General features: G+C 36.2%; 2 protein-coding genes across 3 annotated transcripts; both read left to right on the top strand.

Moving 5' to 3' along the window:
* Nucleotides 1-5,053: 5,053 nt before the first annotated feature.
* On the top strand, nucleotides 5,054-11,094 carry LOC147539069 (calmodulin-binding receptor-like cytoplasmic kinase 3). Of its 2 annotated transcripts, none has more exons than XM_086641682.1 (7): nucleotides 5,054-5,327; nucleotides 6,443-6,693; nucleotides 7,079-7,356; nucleotides 8,761-8,926; nucleotides 9,010-9,099; nucleotides 9,875-10,173; nucleotides 10,642-11,094. In XM_086641682.1, the coding sequence occupies exons 2-7, from the start codon at nucleotides 6,579-6,581 to the stop codon at nucleotides 10,852-10,854; spliced, it is 1,161 nt and encodes a 386-aa protein (XP_086497808.1). In that variant the 5' UTR covers nucleotides 5,054-5,327; nucleotides 6,443-6,578; the 3' UTR covers nucleotides 10,855-11,094. The 2 variants fall into 2 exon arrangements, with proteins under 2 accessions (XP_086497808.1, XP_086497809.1); XM_086641683.1 differs by having other exon boundaries at nucleotides 5,166-6,202.
* A 4,500-nt stretch (nucleotides 11,095-15,594) lies between these two features.
* LOC147539068 (putative glycosyltransferase At5g20260) lies at nucleotides 15,595-18,150 on the top strand. The gene is made up of 4 exons (XM_086641680.1): nucleotides 15,595-15,948; nucleotides 16,050-16,204; nucleotides 16,455-16,809; nucleotides 17,314-18,150. The coding sequence occupies exons 1-4, from the start codon at nucleotides 15,751-15,753 to the stop codon at nucleotides 17,986-17,988; spliced, it is 1,383 nt and encodes a 460-aa protein (XP_086497806.1). The 5' UTR covers nucleotides 15,595-15,750; the 3' UTR covers nucleotides 17,989-18,150.
* The last annotated feature ends 2,323 nt before the right edge of the window (nucleotides 18,151-20,473 follow it).

The raw sequence follows: 20,473 nt of genomic DNA, 5'->3' as shown, positions 1-20,473 counted from the left end.
CGTAAGCGGCTTCTAACTAAGCATTACGATCCTAATTCGACCGGACTAGATGATCTTTCATATAAGGTCATCATTATACTATTTGTCAAATTGCACGCATTGACATCTTGGTCGAAGGACACTCCTTCAGAAGGGAATTCCTTCAGATCGAAAGAACATATCCTTCAAATGACACGTAATTAACAAGTACAGAGAACTACTAGTGGACTGACTCTTTTTTTTACTTGAGTTTCTCTTAAAAGAGCTCAACTATTTTTGACTAAAGTCGCACGACTCTCTCTTGAATTTAAACAACTCCTAAATAAAATGAAGACTTCATTGAACAAGGACTGACTGATTTAATAATCTGGACTATTTGTAATATCCCTCCTTAGTGTAAATGTCCACTAACAACACCAAGAGCACTTCGAAACTTTTCAAGTATAGCTTTGACTAGTGCCTTCGTAAAGATGGCTGCTACGTGGTCTGTTGTTCCCATTTTCTTAAGCTCAATGTCTCGATTTAACACCTTTTCTCGTACAAAATGGAAGGGGACTTAAATGTGTTTCATACATGCATGAAACACGGTATTTCCAACAAGCTTGATTGCACTTTCATTATCACAGAAGATGGGAACACGACTGTCGATTAGAAATGTCATTTCTTGAAGGAGTCTTGTAAGCCAAAAACATTATTGAGTGGCCATAGTAGCTGCCACATACTGAGCTTCACAGCTTGAAAAAACAACTGTGTTTTGCTTTTTACTGCACGATGAAACTACAACCGAGCCTATACTAAAACAATAGCCTGTTGTTGATCGCCTATTCTGTACATCACCTACCCAATCTACATTTGCAAAACCACTCAAAGATAATGATTTAAGTGGCTTGTACATTAACCCAAAAGTCCGAGTACTTTTTATATAACGAAAGATCTTTTTTGCTGCAACTAAATGACTAACACAAGGCCTTTCCATGAACCGAGATATAACCCCTACATCGAATGCAATGTCCGACTTTGTGATAGTTAAATAAAACAAACTACCTACTAGTTGACGATAAGGTGTTGGGAGTTCTAATGTATTTCCTTCATCATTTGTTAACTTAATAGATGACTCCATTTGTGTGGACATCTCTTTGGATTTGGTCATACCAAAACGACTCAATAAGATTAGTATATACCCTCTTCGGAATACAAAATAACCATTTGATTTCTCAACTTCTAAACCAAGAAAACATGTAACTTTACCCAAACTTTTCATGTCAAAGCGGATTGCTAATTCAGCTTGAAGATGGGAAATTCTAGAATTATCATTACCAGCGATTATTATGTGGTCCACATATAAAAGAAGCATGGTGCATAAGGGGATGTTTTCTTGATAATAAACTTAGGTCTGAATTTGAAGGTTTAAAACCACAAAAAGAAAGGTACTGAGCAATCAAACCATACCAGGCGCGCGGAGGTTGCTTGAGGCCATATAAGGCCTTTTTCAGTTGACAAACATAATCAAGGAACATTTTAGAAACAAATCCTGGTGGTTGCTCCATAATGATATCACAATCCAACTTTCCATAAAATAAGGTGTTCATTCACATCAAGTTTCCACAAATTCCAGCCTTTATGCGCAACCAATGGAATTATTGTCCGAACTTTTATCATTTTAGCAACCAGACTGAAAGTCTCTTCATAATCTAGTACATATTGCTAGGAGAAACCATGTGCAACAAGTCGAGTTTTGTACCTGTCTATGGTGCCATCACTCTTCTTTAATTTGTAAACTCATTTACAAGTGACTAAATTAACATCCTTGGGTTTTGATACGAGCTCCCATGTAGAGTTTTTAAGTAAAACATCAATTTCTTCACTCATTGCTCCCTCCCATTCAACAATACCTTTTGCTTCATTATAACAGTTTAACTCATCCATAAATGTATCTCCTATTAGAAAACATTAGCTAACAGAACAATGATTCAATTGAACTTTGTAATATGATAAATACCTTAGTTGGGACTTACTTCTTGTCAGCCTTCCTGTTATAGCTTCATTTTGTTGTTGTTGGTCTTCAAATGATGAATTTTATGACCTTCTCCTTTCTCTAGAATCACTATAAAGTGGCTTAAGATCCACCAATTTTTTTTGCACATTAGGATCAGAAAAATATGTTAATATTTTGTCAAAAATTACATCTCTAGAGACGACATAATTGTTTGTAAGGAGATCCATGCATCTCCACTCTTTTCTTTGCGAGTCATATCCAACAAAAATGCACTTGCTTGCATTTGTATCCAGTTTGGTTCTGTTTGTTTTAGATATATGGACATAACAAACTGAACCAAACACTCGATTAAGACTTACATTGGGTTTGTGGTAATATACAACTTCGAAAGGAGATGGTGTTGTCCCTGTCCACGAAGATAATTGATGATATAGCTTGCACATTGCATAGCTTCTGCCCACAACTCCCTTGGAAGTTTCTTATCATGCAACCATGAGAAACATACAATAGTAAGGTGAGCTATCTTTCGCTCTGCTACACCGTTCAACTGAGGTGTATTGGGACACGTCATCTGTAGTTGAATCCCTTGATTCTTACAATATGTGAGAAATTCTCCAGACATGTATTCTCCTCCATCATCGATTCGTAAGCATTTAATCAACAATCCAAACTCCTGTTTAACAAACATGTGAAACTTAACAAATGATGAAAAAGCTCCACTTTTACGTGATTGAAAATATACCCCGGTATATCGAGAAAAATCATCAACAAAGATCATCACATATTGTGAACCTTTGTAGCTAGGTGTTCTTGTAGGCCCCATTAGGCCTGAATGCACCAATTGAAACATTTTCGATGCTCGATTCTCAAAATTTTGGGAAGGAAGACGATGCGATTTGCCATATTGGTAACCTAGACATACTACATCAGGTAGAATCCCTTTAAGAGGAAGAACACCATCTAATAATTTTTCTTTTAGATATTTTCTGCAATAATTGATAACCAACATGGCCTAAACGAGCATGCAAAGTGAAGCACTTGAATCCTGGTTTATCTTTGCTACATAAGCTTCGTTAGTAGACAAAACATATAAAGACTCATTCTTTTGACCAGTAAACATAACATCAGCAACAATATCTTTGAAAATAACTTGGACATTTTTTGGACCAAAAAGAACATACCTTCCTGATTTCGTTATCTGTGAAACTGAAACTAGGTTTTTCTCTAGACCCGTAACATGGTAGAAATCATTAAGAGAAACACTACCAACATTGGTATCTTCAGTCATAACAGAAAATATACCTTCGGTTGTGACAGGATGAACAGAGTCACCAGCTGTAATAATGACACGTTTTCCCTTACGTGGACGAATATCTGAAAGTAAATATGCATTCCCTGTGGCATGATGTGAGCAACCAGAATCAGTTATCCACTCTGGTTTATTAATGACGACGATAGACAAACATTGTTCCCATGCAGTTTGATCGCCATCTTTGCTGTCAAGTATAGGTTCTTCATGTGCTATATTGGCATCTATGTCCGTAAGTTTGGTACGACAATTTTGCTTGATATGTCCAGATTTACCGCATATATTGCACACAACCTCCACTCGCCGATCTCGCTTTAGATGTCCAACCTTTCTGCACCTATAACATGTATTAAAGTTACCCCAGACTGCCCATCATTTCTGAACTGCATTCTTCCACCCACAGAGAGTTGAAATTTATTTTTCTTTAGGTCTTTAGTGTAAGGAACATCATTTACCTCAGAGAGATGTTGGTTGGATATCTGTTTCACCAATTCTTCCTGGTTGGAAAGCAAGTTCTCCAACTCAATGATTGAAGGTTGATTTATCCACCCTTGCACCCAAGAAATGAATGGCATAAAATCCCTCCTTAAGTCACGAATAAGGTAACGATGTAATGGTGCTTCTCTAATGGGCTCGTCTGGACCTATTTCTGAAATTTCAGCACACAAATTCTTAACCTTCAAGAAATATTCTGATATAAAACTAGTACCTTAAGTCATCCCAACAAGTTCATTCTCCAAAAATTGCAAACTATTGTATTCTTTTGACTGAATAGCCTATCAAGCGTCTCCCATACCTCTTTTGGTGTCTTCATATCACAAACATGATCAATGTGCTCTTTACTTATCGAAGTTCGCAAAGCAAATAACGCTTTGCCGCACTTGATCTTCCACTTTCGACGTAAACCGACATTTTGGGGAGTATCCTCTAGAATTATCTTTTCAGCACAAGATATAAGTTCCTATAAATCATGTCCTTGTAGGTAAGCTTCCATACAAAGCTTCCAATAACTATAATTTTTACCATAAAGCTTGTCAACTGAGGCTTGAAAACCATCACAACCATTCTTCTTGAGAGAATACTAAGAAACAGATTTCAAGATGCAGAACTCACCAATATAACTTCACTAAGAAATAAAATCAAACACTTTATCTTAGGCAACCTAGCTCTGGTATCATCTAAATAACTCAAACTGAACAACAACAAGATAACTTAGTAAAAGAGATCAAGTAAAGAATACTCAGAATTGATTTTATTTCTAACTGAAGCAAAGATAATGATACGTAATTAACAAGTGCATAGAACTACTACTGGACTGATTCTATTTATACTTAGGAATTTCTCCTAAAAGAACTCAACTATTTTTTTTTTATTAAAGTCGCATGATTCTCTCCTTAATTTAAGCAACTACTTATTGACTCCTAAATAAATTGAAGACTTCATTGAACAAGGGATGACTGATTCAACCATCTGCACTATGTGTAATAAGAGGTATAGTCTTCCATCCTAGAGGTCAAGGGTTCGAGACACGCTAAACAATTCAAAAAAAAACTTACCTCAACCAATCTAAAAATCGTAACCGAACAAATATATTGGTTTCAACGAGTAAAACAATTAGGGATGCAAAAAAAGGGAGACCCTTCTTGTGGTTGAAGCTAGAAACAATTTCGAGTGAATAGTTCTGCTCGGCCAAGAGAAAATTCGAAGTCTAGAATATTTAGACTATGATTTATATAAGGGTATTTCTGGTAAAAATCATCAAATAAAATAAAGTTAGTTTGGCAAGTACTCAGAGGTGGTGAACTTGATGGAATTATTTGCATTCTTCAACGGTTCATATTTTCCAAAAGTTTCAATTATTTAATTTACGTGAGAAAAGACGAGGAAGTAACACCTTCACATCAGCTCAGCCAAACTTTCTTGGTTGGTCTCTTAAGTCTCTTCTATTTATAATCCATTGTTTTGTTTCAATGACTCTTTAGTCTTACCTACTCACCCCCAACCTAGAATCTGTCAGCCGCCCGAGGACACATCTCTTACCAGGTTTTCATTTCTTCCCCCCACTCTTTTTTATTTTTGTTTTCATTGAAACCCATCTGAAGTTTTTTCATCTATCTTCTTGTTTTCTATTGGGAATAGTAGTTTAGACAATTGAATTTCTATTTTATGATATGGGTTTTATGTGGTTTCTTATTTTGTGGTTGTTTAAGTGAATTGGGCTATATAAAGTTTAGTTGAGTTTTAGATGAAAGGGGTTGTAGTTTTGTTATCCTATTAGGGGTTTCTTTATTTTGGGTTCTTGTAGGTTATGATTTTGGTGAACTTGACAAGTGAATTTAAATAATATGCAAATTGGTAATGGTTTTGATTGATGTTTCTGAGAATTGTATCTTTTTTTAATATAAAAGGATATTGTGAAATTAAAGAGGATGTTTATAAGCTGGTTGATTATTTTAGCTGTGAAGGTATCATCTAGTTTATCTCTTCTGATGATATGGTAATTTGGGCATGGAAGAATTACCTTGAATTTTGATAGAGTAGTGGGTTATTGTTTTAGGTGGATTATGGAATTTTAGTTCCACTTTTAATCTTATTCTTGGGGTTTTCTAAATAGGCTATTTCATTCAATTCAATTTTCTTTTAAAAGAAAAGATCAAGTGCGTCATAATTTCGTGTGATTTTCAAGTAAAATCGAGAGTTGGTCGTAGACTTGGTCTAGAATTGTAGAGACTGTCTTTTAATGATTTCCAAACTTCAGATAGAGAGTTGTTTTAACTTTTACGCAACTGGGGACGAGGTAGGAAAGGTTTCTTGTTACAAATCCCTCAGATATTGCTCAAAAACTGAAATCTTCCTTAATTTGTGTTCCGAAAAGTGAGAAAGAGCTCGGAGGATATATTTCGGCTTGAAGTCCTTAGGTAAAAATAAATGTAATAGTCCGAAATGTGAAATATCTTATGCTACAATATAAGAATTTGATACCGAACGCCTAGATATTTTTCTCCTTATATGGTTTGGTATATATGTAGGCACATACGAGTTTGGGTTGACGTTTTTTTGTTAAGAGACAAAATTTCAGTAGTTCTCTTCGTCAGTATCTGGTAACAAGTACTCTGCTTGATCATATTGAAAATTTTCTCCTTTGTGATTTTCTGCAGGAGTTTTGGCTTGAAGATCAAAGATAAGGTTTTAATCAGATTGCTAACAAACAAATCCACGATGAATGAGTCAATAGAGAAGAAAAACCGAGAAAAACAAAACCATGATTAGATATCTTTGTTGAGCACACAGACCATGCCAATGGCAGTAGCAGGAACGTTTCTTCTTTATTGCTGTGCAATGTGTCCGTGCTTTCCCTCTAAAAAGAAATACACATCAGAAGTTATTCTTACCAAGGAGACTAGTTCAAGTGAGTTAAGCTGCTTTATATCTAAATCTTAGTTGCATCTTGAACTCAATCAAGTTCTCTCTTATGATTTTTATATAGTGAGTGTTAATACAACATTGAATGATATCTGGATTTTTTTTCTATTTTACCCTACTAGATGTCAAAGAGCTTCTTTTTAGTTTAATTTAAGCTTTAGTAGTCATTCACTAATCTTAAATTCTGCACTTATCACGTAATTTATGGTCGGGTATAGATACTGAATTGAAGTTTTAAGTGAGTGTAGCTATCGCATCAAAGTTCAAATTCAAAATGAAATGAGGCCAAATAGTATTAGGTTTTAACTCGACTCCGGCCAGGTAATTTCCTTCTTTTGTTTACATCTAATAAATCCATCAACTTTGTGCAGCGGATTCCATTTCCTCACTGGTAACAAATCCCACTTTTGACAAACTCCCAGGAAGTCCTGCTCGTGTGCCTGCTAGCCCTTTTAGAGTACCACCTAGTCCATCTCGATTCTCCCCTAAACCAAGTGTGTTTGGATCAGTACATCTTAATATGAGTCAGGTTATTAAAGCTACTCAAAGTTTTTCGCCTTCACTACAAATAGGTGAAGGAGGTTTTGGAACTGTCTACAGGGGTCAGTTGCCAGATGGTCAGATTGTTGCTATTAAACGAGCAAAGAAGGTAATTATCACTTTCGTTACATTATTATATTGATGTAGGACAAGAAGCGGAAAAGGAATTGAAGAAGAAAATAATTTGATTATAAGATAGATAATAGTTGTTTCCCACTAGTAAAGCTAGGAAAACTCCTAAAGCCCTCAGGCACCACGCCAGTGGGTATATCTGCATCACACAAATATAGGTGATAGCTTGAATAGCTTCTGGAAAAAACTCTGTCCTCAGACATCAGGAATACAACCTATATATAGCCATAACTAGCCCTTTATTTCTACACCTTCGAAACTCTAAACTTTTAGGACTACAAAAGGCATCATAAAAAGACGTCATAAAAGACATTGAGCACATTAGAGACACTTAACCATCCTAATTAATATTAGAAACTGGTAGAATTTCCACAAAGGACCATGGGGATCAGACCCACATTATTCAAGGTCTTAAGTGGGCCATTCATCTAGGACATGCCAAGTCAGGATTTGGGCCTTGGATCCTTCTTTTGACGTCTCTCATATGCCTTTAGCAGTTGCTTCCGTTCATCTCTATCAAATATTCTGTTTATTTTTTCTTACATTCTTGCAAAATTATGATTAAAATTGAGATTTTTTGTTGATTCCTACGAATTGACAATGTCCCCAAGTGCTCGAAGAGTCGCTAGTGGAGTTGAAAATTAGAAGAAACTTCAAAACACATGGGCTTCTTCAAGCATCTTTTGCTTTGCATAAAAGAAAATATTGCTTCTAGAAGACTCTTCAAAAAGATATTAAGTGCTAAACTGAATAGAAAGCAACTTGTGTAACAAAAACATAACTTGGAAAATGGAAGTTCTGCATAGCTTGGTGGCCTAAGTTGATCTGTCCGGGGCCTCTCGTCTGTTCTAAGTGCTAGAACTTTCTGGATCATCCAGACTGGATGCATAAACACGCGTTTGCAGCAATAAGTGGTTGGACTTTTTTGCATAAAGTACTTATTATCATCGTCTCAAGCAACACAGATAAAAGAACATGGGCACTGCCGATTAATGAGCTGGGTGTAGCTAGGAAGATCACGGAGATGGTCCATTCCGTTGTTTACTAAAGCAATTCCATTACGGCATTAACCAATTTGAAATGCGAGTAGTTTAACATGGATTTTTAATGTGAGAAGAGTTGGAACGAAAAAAGGCATTAGTTTCGAATTACATTATTGAATATGAAAGGGAGTTTCTTAGAGTCAACTGACCATCTTTACATTTTAATTCTTGTTCATTGTTTTATCAAAAGGTACTAAAGTTACCTCTGTTTCTTAAATATTCTTCTTTTCATTTTCTTCAAAAAATGGAAATGTTTTAGTGGGTGTTGAATATCTCATCCAAGAAAATCTGCCTTTAAAAGATATTGAATTACTTGATTAATGTTAATATAAAAACAGGAAAACTTTAGCAGTCTGCAGGCCGAGTTTCGCACTGAAGTTGAACTTCTATCGAAAATTGAACACCGATCCCTTGTTAGGCTACTTGGGTATGTTGAAACAGGGAACGAGCGCGTGATAGTTACAGAGTTTGTTCCAAATGGTACTCTTAGGGAGCATTTAGATGGTAAGTTTCATTCTTTTTAAGGACAAATAAGTACTTGTGTTTAAATGATCAGGTTATGTAATTCATGATGCTTTTCTGGGCAGGTCAGCGTGGAAAAATTCTTGATTTTTTCCAACGTCTAGAAATATCGATTGAAGTTGCTCATGCTTTGACTTATCTTCATCTTTATGCAGGTAACTGAATTTATCACCTATTTACTTATGTTGGATGACATCTTTTCGAGTTTCACATGAATAAGGAATCTTATTTCCTTGCTCTTTTTAGAAGCATTTCCTCAATAAGTGTGAATCCACGATGAACTTCCATTCTTGTAAATTTTATCTTGAGTAGTGCTTGTTTTTTGAGAGTTAGATACGAAATCTGACTCGATGTCTGAATTGAATCGAGTCAGATATTAAAATATTTTTTTTTGTCTGACTTGGCGGGATGACTGATTTGGGTTGACTTTGCATCCATTTGTGTTAGACAGTTCAGATAATAATACGTCACATACAACCATCATCGTAATGTACTTCAGTGCTTTGCTGGAATCTTTGTTTCAGTTTTTTGCCATTCGAGAGTGGTTTAGGACATCTAGTATGATGTTTAATCGTTGAACCTTATTATTGATGGAGATATCAAATAAGTCGTGGTGAAACTTATTCTAGGCTGGAAGAGGAAACTTTGTCTTATGATGGTTCCAATTGAAGTTAAAGTGCCTCGATGTTTGTGGAAGAGGTAGTTGTTTGATAAATATAATCTTGAAAGAATCAATGTACTGTCTATAAGTATAGTTTAGTTTATCTTGAAAACCGATTAACTAGAATCAAGTGCTGCAAGTGGAACTATTTCGAAGAATTTTCCAACATATGCCTCTTTGTTTTTTTCTCTTTTCTCTTCTTCTGTATCCTTTCAACAAAAAAACTAAACATGTTCTTATCTTTGGTGTGAATTCTGATCCCTCAACAGAGAAGCAGATAATTCACCGAGACGTGAAGTCATCAAATATCTTGCTGACAGAGAGTATTAGAGCTAAGGTGGCTGATTTTGGTTTTGCAAAAGCTAGTGCTTCAGATGATGATAAGACACATATATCAACAAAGGTAAAAGGAACGGCCGGTTATCTGGACCCTGAGTACTTGAGAACTTTTCAACTTACCCCCAAGAGTGATGTATTCTCGTTCGGAATTTTACTCATAGAAATTCTAACTGGACGCCGACCAGTTGAGTTGCAGAGACCTTCTGATGAAAGGGTTACTATCAGATGGGTCAGTATTTCTTACTTCCAAATAAATGCTTTACGATTTCGGGTTTCAACATCCTTTTTATTAATCAAGTCAAAAGATGTCAAATGTGCTAGGCAACAATAAGTGAATATACCCCATAATTGGAATTACTTTTTTGGTAAACAATTAGGAGTGAATTTAACTTTTGATCTATAAAGAATACTCACCGTAAATATAGACTCTTTTAAGCGTATCTAGCTATCTAAGTAGAGCCACTAGTAGGCTTGTCCAGCCAAACCTAGCTAGTACTGGTCTTAGGCCAACTCCTGAACATCGAAGTCCACTGAGGGGACGTTAATTCACTATGGTATTGCCCATTGATGTTGCTATCGGACGCTAACTTAAATAGTTAGCACCAAGAAATGAAAACTATATATATACACACTGGTTGTGAGCATTGAAGTTGCGCATATTTCTATTGGATTGATATATAAACTTTTAAATGTGCAGGCCTTCGCTAACTATGATAAAGGAAGAGTACTGGAGATCTTAGATCCACTAATGAATGAAGTAGTTCATTTCAAGATAATATCGGAGATGTTTGCATTGGCTTTCCAATGTGCCGCACCTACACGATCTGATAGACCAACCATGAAAGAGGTTGGAGAGAAACTTTGGGCTATAAGGATGAGTTACCTTAAGAGTGTCAAGAGAGGAGGGTAGTTCCATATGCCCACGGTTGTATTTCTATTTGACCATTTTCAGTTTCATAACCTTCATAAAAAAAACGTAACGTATTAGTCATATATCAGGTTGATGTTATATATTTGTGTTGTTTGTGGAGAAAGTTATGAGAAATCAGAAATAAGTGGGCTGAGTGTCTGTCTATATATAAGGATTATGTGTATAATGCCATTCAGTTTTTCTGTTGAAAGTAATGCCATTGAGGTATGATTTGTACAATTTAGCTTGAATTTCACATTTGGTTTAACCAAATGAATCTTATCCATGCATTACCGAATCTGTAATACTCGAGTGGGTCGGTATATGAGATTGATGAAGTAGAGGTGGAAAAACAGTGTGGACTATCGTGTACCAGATACACGTCGGTGTACCCGGCCCATCAGACCAGTAATTAGTGGGCGGGAAGTGGTGAGAGGGCTTTGACCGGGTAAATGTCCTGTTTAACCCGAGTGGTCTAGATCAATGGGATTGACTGTCCGTCCGGTTTAATCCGAGGGGTCAAGATCAATGGGATTGACTGCCCGGCCCGGGAGTTGTCTCTCTTATCTCTCCTTCCTCCAGTGCATGCATTTTAATTTAGAGTATCAATCTCAACTTGTAAGACTATAACTTCATCTACCATTTTAATTTAGAGTATCAATCTCAACTTGTAAGACTATAACTTCATCTACCATTCCAATGGACAAAAAGGTAGGTCATTGGCGAAGGTTGTTATTTTCGTCTTTTGATCATCAACTAGACAATGTAAAAGCATGTTGTTGTTTGTCTCGACTATTATTTGTATCTAACATATCACATTTTTTTAATAATTTGGACATTCTTTTTTTCTTTTTCAGAAGGAAAAAACATGCTATTTCTTTTTTCTGAAATATTTTTTCATTGTTCTTTTTGAAACATATACTACCAAATATTTTAGGGGAGCCAACAACTGGTAGTCCAGTTGGTAAGTGCATCTACTCCGCAATGCGAAAGTCCCAAGTTCGATCCCATGAAAGTACAAATCCAGAAATATTTAACTTTGATATAAATAAAGTAGTTTCTGTGAGTTTTAGGCCATTTAATTTTGGAGTAATGAACCATTTTATGTATGTATCTGGATCAAATAGTTATTCTGATAATCAATTGGGTTTTTTTGGTATTATTCTATTGTTTTGGGACAACATATTTTTTTTTTTTTTTGTTGAGGGTGTTTTGGGACAACTGGGCTATTTTGTTTTTTTGTTTTTTTGTTGAAAGGGCTATTTTGTTTTATAATCTAAGTGGACTACGATTTGGTTTTTGGACTAATGGACCATTTTATATACTAGTATAAAAAATTACCTCATTTGACATAATAAAATGGTGTGGAAATCTAAGCCGGCCAATAGAGTATTTAATGAACTTAAGTGTAATTCAATTTTATAGTTGCTAATACATAGTCAAAGTTGGAGAAGGTGTCCATTATTGATTCTCACAGACATATATATGGAGATCTCAATGTTTGGTTTTATTTATTTTATTCATTGAGTCCATGTTTCATGTGGGAACTCAAAGTTCAGTGGTAACTTCTTATAGTTAAAAAATTTGTCGAAGGCTTTGGTCTCATATTAGATATGTCTAAAGCCTTCGACAAAATAGAGTGATCTTTTCTTATTAATATTATGAAAAATGTAGGGTTCTCCAATCACTGGTGCGACATGATACATCAGTGTATTTTCACTTCCTCCATGTCGGTGCTTATTAATGGGCGTCCGGGACCTATCTTTTGACCTTCCAGAGGTATTCGGCAAGGTGACCCTCTATCGCCCTTTCTGTTCACGATAGCCATGGAGGGTCTTAGCAGACTCCTTACTTTGACGACGGATCAAGATCAATTCCTAGGTTTCCCCACAAATAACCTTAATCTTACGATATCTCATCTCCTTTTCGCAGACGACTGCATCATTTTTGGCAAAAACTCAATCGAGAACATTCACATTCTTAAGAATATTCTTGACACCTTTTGCTCGGCATCTGGCCAGATGATTAACTATGCCAAATCGAACATATTTTATTCAAAGAATTCGCATCCTAAGTTCAAGAGAATCATAATGAGTATTCTTAAAGTAAAATACGCCTTGACTTCTGAGAAATACCTGGGAGCTCAATTGTTCATTGGGACGCAAAAAACCAAAGTGTTTAACAGTATCCTAGAGCAAATTAAGCAGAAGCTGTCCAAGTGGCGCCATTCTTTCCTCTCTCAAGCTGGTTGTACAGTTGTTATAGCAGCTGTAGCAGCGGCAGTTCCCCGATACCAGATGCAATGCTTTGCCATCCCCAAAGGCATAAGCAAATGCATAACGACTTTGCAAAAGTCCTTCTGGTGGGGAAAGTCTAAAGGTATATGCACCAAAGTTTGGTCATATATCTGTCTCCCGAAAAAATTAGGAGGATTGGGTATACACCATCCGAATCTCGACAACACGACACTCCTCTGTAAGCTAGCTTGGCGGCTTAAATCTGAACCTGACGCAATTTGGGTCCAATTGTTGAAAGCTATATGCTATCCAACCTCGGAGCTTCCGGGGCACGCTAAGGTGCATCACTCTTGGAATTGGAAAGTCCTTAAGAAGCATTATGATCAAATTGACAACCTTATTACTTGGGAAGTGCACATAGGAGAAAACATTGATATTTGGAAAGATCATTGGATCCCAAGTATCAATCAACTGGTACCATACTCCATGAATTCTAGTTTGAATACAGTTTCCCAACTCATCAACAATGAGAGTTGGAACGATGAGATTTTTCGTATTACTATTGATGACAACACGAATAATATCATTAAAACCATACCCCTCTACAATGAGGGTAGCGATCAACGCATATGGGCTTTAACGGAATCAGGAAATTTCTCAGTTAAATCGATGTACCAGCACTTAAGCACTAACAACTATATTCATAACACTCAGCAATTTAAATGGAATTTTATTTGGTCTCCTCCTACGATTCCTCGTATTAAACTGTTTATCTGGAAAATATGCACTAAAGCTCTCCCAGTTAGGGAGAGAATAGGTAAATACATAGGTAACATTAAGGCTTGTCCGAACTGCACCTCAACTGAAACTATAGAACATGCCTTGTTACACTGGTCCCTTTGCGGAGAATGTTTGGTTCTATTTCAATATCATTTCGAAAAATATAACATCTATTACAGATTGGATATTATCGTGGGAGGACCAAAATCAGCATAGCCATACTGTTAATGACATACATTTCGCTACAATATTATGGCATATATGGAAAACCAGATGTGATCATTGTTTTCAATATTCAATTATGAGCACTCGAACGGTCATAAATATGATCTTGGCATTTCCTAAATCAGGCACAATTCCAACGAACTTGAACCTTAAAGGTATGGAAAATGGCAAAAACCGAACCACCCTTACCTAAAAATAAATGTGGATGCATCGTTCTTGAAAATTGATAATATAAAGGGTATAAGGTTAATTGTACATGATGAGAAAGGTAAATTCATAGCAGCAAAAGCAGAGACATCCAGAGCTAGAAACAGTGAAGAGAGTGAAGCGATAGCTATACTTCAGGGAATTAAATGGGTGGAGGAAAACCAACACAGATCAATCATCATAGAAAGCGACAATTCAAATCTGATCCAACACCTGACAAACCCAAGTCAGAACATCCAATGGCAATCGAAGACTCACATACAAAGAATCAGAGAAATAAGGAAGAGACTAGAGAGTGTTAAATTCAGCTACGTAAAGAGAATGCTCAATGTGCAAGCAGACAAACTGGCTGAATGGGCGAGAAAAGTAGATCTAAGGAATGACAAAATGTACCTTGTTTTTTAATTTCAATGTATTGTAATAGTATTTTTATGGCTTATTATAATTTTCAGTTAAAAAAAATACAACTGGAGCTCAGACATGTACCTTCTTATTTTTCAAGTAGATACATATTACCTTAACAAAAAAAAAGTAGATACATATTAGGAAGTTAAATCTTAGTAGTATTTGTTTTCTTTTCGACGATGTGGAACACGTGTGACTTTAACCTATCACATGTGGGACGGAAGTAGGATCGAAGATCAAGGGGGCTAATGTAGACTAATTGATAACCTTGGTTTAAATGTAAAAGAAAGTAGATTGTATACCATTTCCAAACACACCTAGAGAAGTCCTGAAACACATAAAATAAAAAATACACTACCAGGTGGGGTCAAACACAGGTCACTTGAGTTATAACCACAATGTTAACAAAAAAAGAGGTATAACCACAAATTCCTACCCAGAAGCTTTGCTAACATGTTACTGAATATAGTAAGTATTCTTGGGAATCATGGCTATAGTGGATTATAGTGGAGGTCACTACGGCTAGGTCGAGGCGGGCCATGGCCCCTTTCGGCCTAGCTGTAGTTCCGTCCCTGTCAACCTAGTTCTCATACTATGTTAAATTTGTAGTCATCCAACTCAAAACCAATTGACAATGAACTGAGAAACCCTAGCTAGACTTTATATTCTTGGTTGTTAAATGTGGGATTATTCCCACAGAGTTCTTATATCGTTTTTTTTTTTCAGTCTCCCTATTCACGCTTGATTCATGCGAGAGACTCATGTAATAATTAATATTACTAAAATGTCTAGAACCTTCCTATAATTATATTTAATAAGAATCCAATCAACAATAAACTTCCCCACTCATGCATTTTATATAAAACCCAAACTTCTTATAAGAAGAACCAATACATAAGCTACTCACAACTAAATTAAAATCTGTCTCTTTAACTTTTTCAAGATTCTTGTTGAACTAGCTATACTCTACTTTTCCACAGGGAAGAGAATATGTAGAGAAAAATCTTAGAGTTAGAGAGAGAAATTAGTCTGAAAGTAATCTATGGCAGAGTTGAGCAGTGCTGCAACACCAATCCTAGTTTTGACTTTTCTTCTTATTGTTATCACCTTTTATATCTCTCCTTTCAACAATCATAAAACCAATATAAACTTCTTAACTTCTTCTTCCTCTTCTAATGTTACACCTTTATTAGCTACAAGTACTAGTACTAGTCCTGAAAATCACCATACCCATATAAGAGTGAGTTCTTTGTCTTTATATCTCAATACTTTTGTTTGATTGATTTTATTTTTATTATGTTCTAATCTTTACTTGTTTATGCATGAAATCTTTTACTACAGAAGAACATTACTAGTCTTGAAACAATTGAAGAAGGACTAGCAAGAGCAAGAGAAGCTATTCGTAAGGCGTCAAAGACTAAAATCTATACATCTGATAGAGTGGAAGATTTCATCCCTACTGGACCAGCTTATCGAAATCCATATGCATTTCATCAGTTAAGATTTCGAATTCACACCAAAAACGCTATTTGGCCCGAATTTTGGAGTCGCGCATAGGCTGAGTGGAGATGTGGCCGGCTCCAATTGATCAGCTCATTTTTCTCTCCAGATGGGTTGACCAAATGGAGCCGGCCACATCACCTTTCGGCCTGTGGCCGGCTCCAATATTCGGGCCAAATCACATTCTCAATGCATAATTAGCTACAATTTGTAATCAACACATATTGATGATATATATGTATGCAGGAGCCACATTGAGATGGTGAAAAGGTTCAAGATATGGAGTTACAGAGAAGGGGAACCCCCACTTGTACATGCTGGCCCATTTTACAATCTCTACTCCACAGAAGGTCATTTCATTGATGAAATGGATAGAGTAAATAATCCATATGCAGCCCAAAGCCCTGGAGAGGCCCATGCCTTCTTCCTCCCATTCAGCATTGCTAATGCAGTTGGATATCTCTATAGACCACTCATCTCCTACGATAGGACTCCGATTCACCATGTCGTTAACGATTACGTCCGCCTCATATCCGAAAGACACATATATTGGAATAGAAGCAATGGAGGCGATCATTTCATGGCTGCTTGCCACGATTGGGTAATTAACTATCTCTTTCATGAAATTTTCTTCGATTTTTCATCTATATCCTTTCACCCTCACTAGGTAATCTTAATTTTTAAATTTTTTAAATCATATTTCAAATATCTATTAGTTTTTACATTTTAATTATACTTAATTCTTGGTATAAATCAATATCTCAATGCTAGGCGAAAGAGGGAAGAAATTGGTTTTTCTAATGCGTTCGCATATGGCAAATATTACTAACCCTAACCAATATAGAATCTTGTACGACGTCAACAAAATTATATTTTAGTTGTTATTATTAATTAGCAAATGAGGTGAATTTACCTTAGTTTAATCACAAGTTGATGACCTCAATAAGTTGACTTACATTTTTAATAATGGGATATCAAAATCCAAGGCCGGTCAGAGTCTAGAATTAACAAATTAGAAAATAGATCTTCTTTTCGATCTAAGCTTAGTTATATTTTAATATCATTAACGTAACGTGTATGTAATTAATAGTGTTATTGAATTCAGGGACCCGATGCATCAGGTGGTGATCCCAAGTTGTACAAAAACTTCATTAGAGTTCTTTGCAATGCAAACACATCAGAAGGTTTTAAACCTAGAAGAGATGTCTCAATACCCGGAATCATGATAGGAGGCCAAAACCTCAACCTACCACAAAATCGTACCGCTTCTGCAAGTCGGTCCATACTAGGGTTCTTTGCTGGTGGGAAACATGGATACATAAGGACATTACTAATTGATTATTGGAAAGACAAAGATAATGAAGTACAAGTTCATGAATACCTTCCCAAAGGGCAAAACTATACTGAACTGTTGAATGATAGTAAGTATTGCTTTTGCCCTAGTGGGTATGAAGTTGGAAGCCCAAGACTTACAGAAACCATTAGAGCTGCTTGTGTCCCTGTCATAATATCTGATCATTATGCACTTCCTTTCAGTGATGTTCTTGATTGGAATCAATTTTCAGTGAATATCCCAGTAGATAATATACCAGATATTAAGAAGATTTTGCAAGCAATACCTCACGAAAAATATCTAGAATTGCAGAAGGGGGTGATACAAGTTCAACAACATTTTACTCTAAATCGGCCGCCCCAAAGTTTTGATTTGATTCATATGATACTTCATTCCGTGTGGTTAAGGAGACTTAACCTTCGGTTGTCGTCTTTACCTCAATTATAGAAAGTGGCGAAACTAGGATTTTTCGTAAGGGATATTCCAACGCTTCAATCTAATATTTTAAATATTCATTTGTAAGAGATGATCTTAATGCAAATTGTATACTTTTTGTAATTCAAATATTCCATTTTTCTGATAAATATAAATACTTCTAAGTTACAAGCAGCTGATGAAAGTTATAATTTATGGGCATATTATTCTCCGATGACTTTTCGTTTCTGAAAGTTCATATTATCTGTTCAGAGCTCATAATGTTTTGGACTCCCCCTGTTATACAATACCTTATTCCATCCATTACATAACTATGTTGCATCAAAAGGAAAAAAAAACAAGAGATGCACAATACTTCAACATAGTGGATTGCAAAGATAGATTTACGGACGAGGGGTTGGTGCAGCAATATGGATCGACGCCTTGGATCCGAGGCATACTATTGCACGCAATGTAGCTACCAGTGGGGTGGGCCCTGCCGTATCAATCAAAGCGGTCGGTTTGGGCCTCAAGTATCAAGAGGGTCTAAAGGTGCTACGGTTAGTACTCAGATTAGGTTCTTACACCATGTTTCATGCACGGAAATGGAGCGCGATTACCAGGATCATATTCGAAATACGAAATTATCAGTAATTTTTTGTATGGTTAAAATTGACTTTGAAGATCAGATTCAGGGTTTTGGGCACGAAGATTTGAGAATACTGAACAAAATGATATGAGTATTCTAGAATTTCATTCCGTAATGACTAATAATAAGGATCAATTAGCTCTTACAAAATCTGAAGAGTTGCGGGCTTGTGCTCCTTAAATTGGTCGCAGGGAAGAATGCCGTTTACTTCAATTTTTAATGACTACCCGTAGTGATTTTGAATCAATTCAAATCGCAATTTTGTATAGTAAGCCACTTACGTCTATTGCTAAAGTTGTAAATGAGCTTATAACTAAAGAGAAACGTCTCGATTACCAAGAAGAGACGTCATTCTTCTAGCACCTACTCAAACTGTGCTAGCCGTTCTTTCCAGACCAAATAAAAACAAATCTTGTACAAGGGTTGTTAGGGATGAATGCAACTTTTGTATGTAAAATAGTCATTGGAAGGCGCAATGTCCCATGTTACTGATAAGACACAATAGAACCATCAAACTCATTAGCCTTTTCACTATAACACTGCAATGATTATACCACCATTAAACTCGTTTGGTTCTTGTGCCTCTTTATCTTCTGTGCCTAAAACTGATAGTGTGGTTGACCAGTCTGATAAAATCTCTCACTCTTACTACTTATGAAATATGAAAATAAAATGAAAAGTTGTCCTATTGAAAACTCCATTTATGACATCCCTTCTTTCCCACTTGAGACCTCAGAAGGCATCCTTCTTACTTTTCTTAAAAATGTTTCAGAATTTTTTTGCTATGCAGCCACATGTTATGTCTGTCTTTGTTCTGCAAGGCCCTTTAGCTTCTGCATCTTCTTGTACCACATTGGACTCACTGTCACATCAGTTTCAGACAATCTTAACCCTGTAACCACATGGCCTGTCCTCTTCTGAAGTTTTTTTTTCTCTCATTTCTTCTTCAAGTATGCTTTCTTAAGTTTGGATCTCAGTTTCTAGAGCCTCTTGTCATATGTTTCCCGATTCGTCATCGTTTGTTTCAATTAAGCATATACTTGTGCTTCTCGTCAGGACTGCGGATGGCACACCAATGACATTAGGTTGTATTTGCTATGTTGTCATACCAATGACATTAGGTTGTATCTTCAATATGTTGTGCATGTTCCAATCTTACTCTAAACACTGCTTTTATGAGTGAGTTTTGTGGTTCTAGATGTTTTTTTTTTCTTCACCCAGTTGTTGTGTGCAAGATATACACCTTTAGCTCTGTCATAACTTAAAGGCCAGGAAAATGGTGGATTCAAGTTAGATGTGCAACCTGAGTCTTGGAACAATAGGTATGTAGAAGTATGATTGGCACCTTGAGCTCTGCTCTGCTTGAGAGAATATCAATTTCGTGAATCTCTAGATAGCAAAAAAATATCCTCCTGTCTTATCTGAAGGTACCTCCTCACCGACTATACAAAGGAACAGTAACTCGAAAGTACAAAGACGATTTTTCAGGACGATTTCAGAGATGCCACTTTGCCACATTACCTGAAAGAAAACCTAATAGTATAAGGCCAAGTAGATGCAAACTTTCAAACAGACAAAGACGATTTTCAATCACAATCTAGTTCCGTAAACTATCAAAATGGAGGAGTAGTGAGCTAAAAAAAAATTGGAAGCAGAACATTATGGCTGACTTAACAACTGAAGCAAAGTACCTAGCAGCCAAGAAAGGACTTTGGATAAAGAAGTTCATCACTAAACTTGTCACACCTAGCGTAGAGATTGGAAATGCCCCCTTATTATGATAATAATGGATCAACTGCCCTGGTTAAGGAACCAAAAGCACACCAAAAGTCCAAGAACATCTAGAAAAAGTATCATGCGATTAGGAAA

The sequence above is a fragment of the Eschscholzia californica genome, unplaced genomic scaffold (genome assembly GCF_041429995.1).
Source record: "Eschscholzia californica isolate CP2 unplaced genomic scaffold, dmEscCali1.0.p SCAF_5, whole genome shotgun sequence".
NCBI classification, from domain to species: Eukaryota; Viridiplantae; Streptophyta; class Magnoliopsida; order Ranunculales; family Papaveraceae; genus Eschscholzia; species Eschscholzia californica.
The sequence above is the reverse complement of the archived record's forward strand: the minus strand, read 5'-3'. Positions and strand labels throughout refer to the sequence as shown.

Bases quoted from the DNA above. Each gene is read 5' to 3' on its own strand.
- LOC147539069 (XM_086641682.1), top strand. From the start codon at position 6,579: ATGCCAATGGCAGTAGCAGGAACGTTTCTTCTTTATTGCTGTGCAATG. The intron at 7,357-8,760 runs GTAATTATCACT...ATATAAAAACAG, and splicing joins CTATTAAACGAGCAAAGAAG to GAAAACTTTAGCAGTCTGCA. The intron at 10,174-10,641 runs GTCAGTATTTCT...TTAAATGTGCAG, and splicing joins AAAGGGTTACTATCAGATGG to GCCTTCGCTAACTATGATAA.
- LOC147539068 (XM_086641680.1), top strand. From the start codon at position 15,751: ATGGCAGAGTTGAGCAGTGCTGCAACACCAATCCTAGTTTTGACTTTT. The intron at 16,205-16,454 runs GTTAAGATTTCG...ATATGTATGCAG, and splicing joins AATCCATATGCATTTCATCA to GAGCCACATTGAGATGGTGA. The intron at 16,810-17,313 runs GTAATTAACTAT...TATTGAATTCAG, and splicing joins TGGCTGCTTGCCACGATTGG to GGACCCGATGCATCAGGTGG.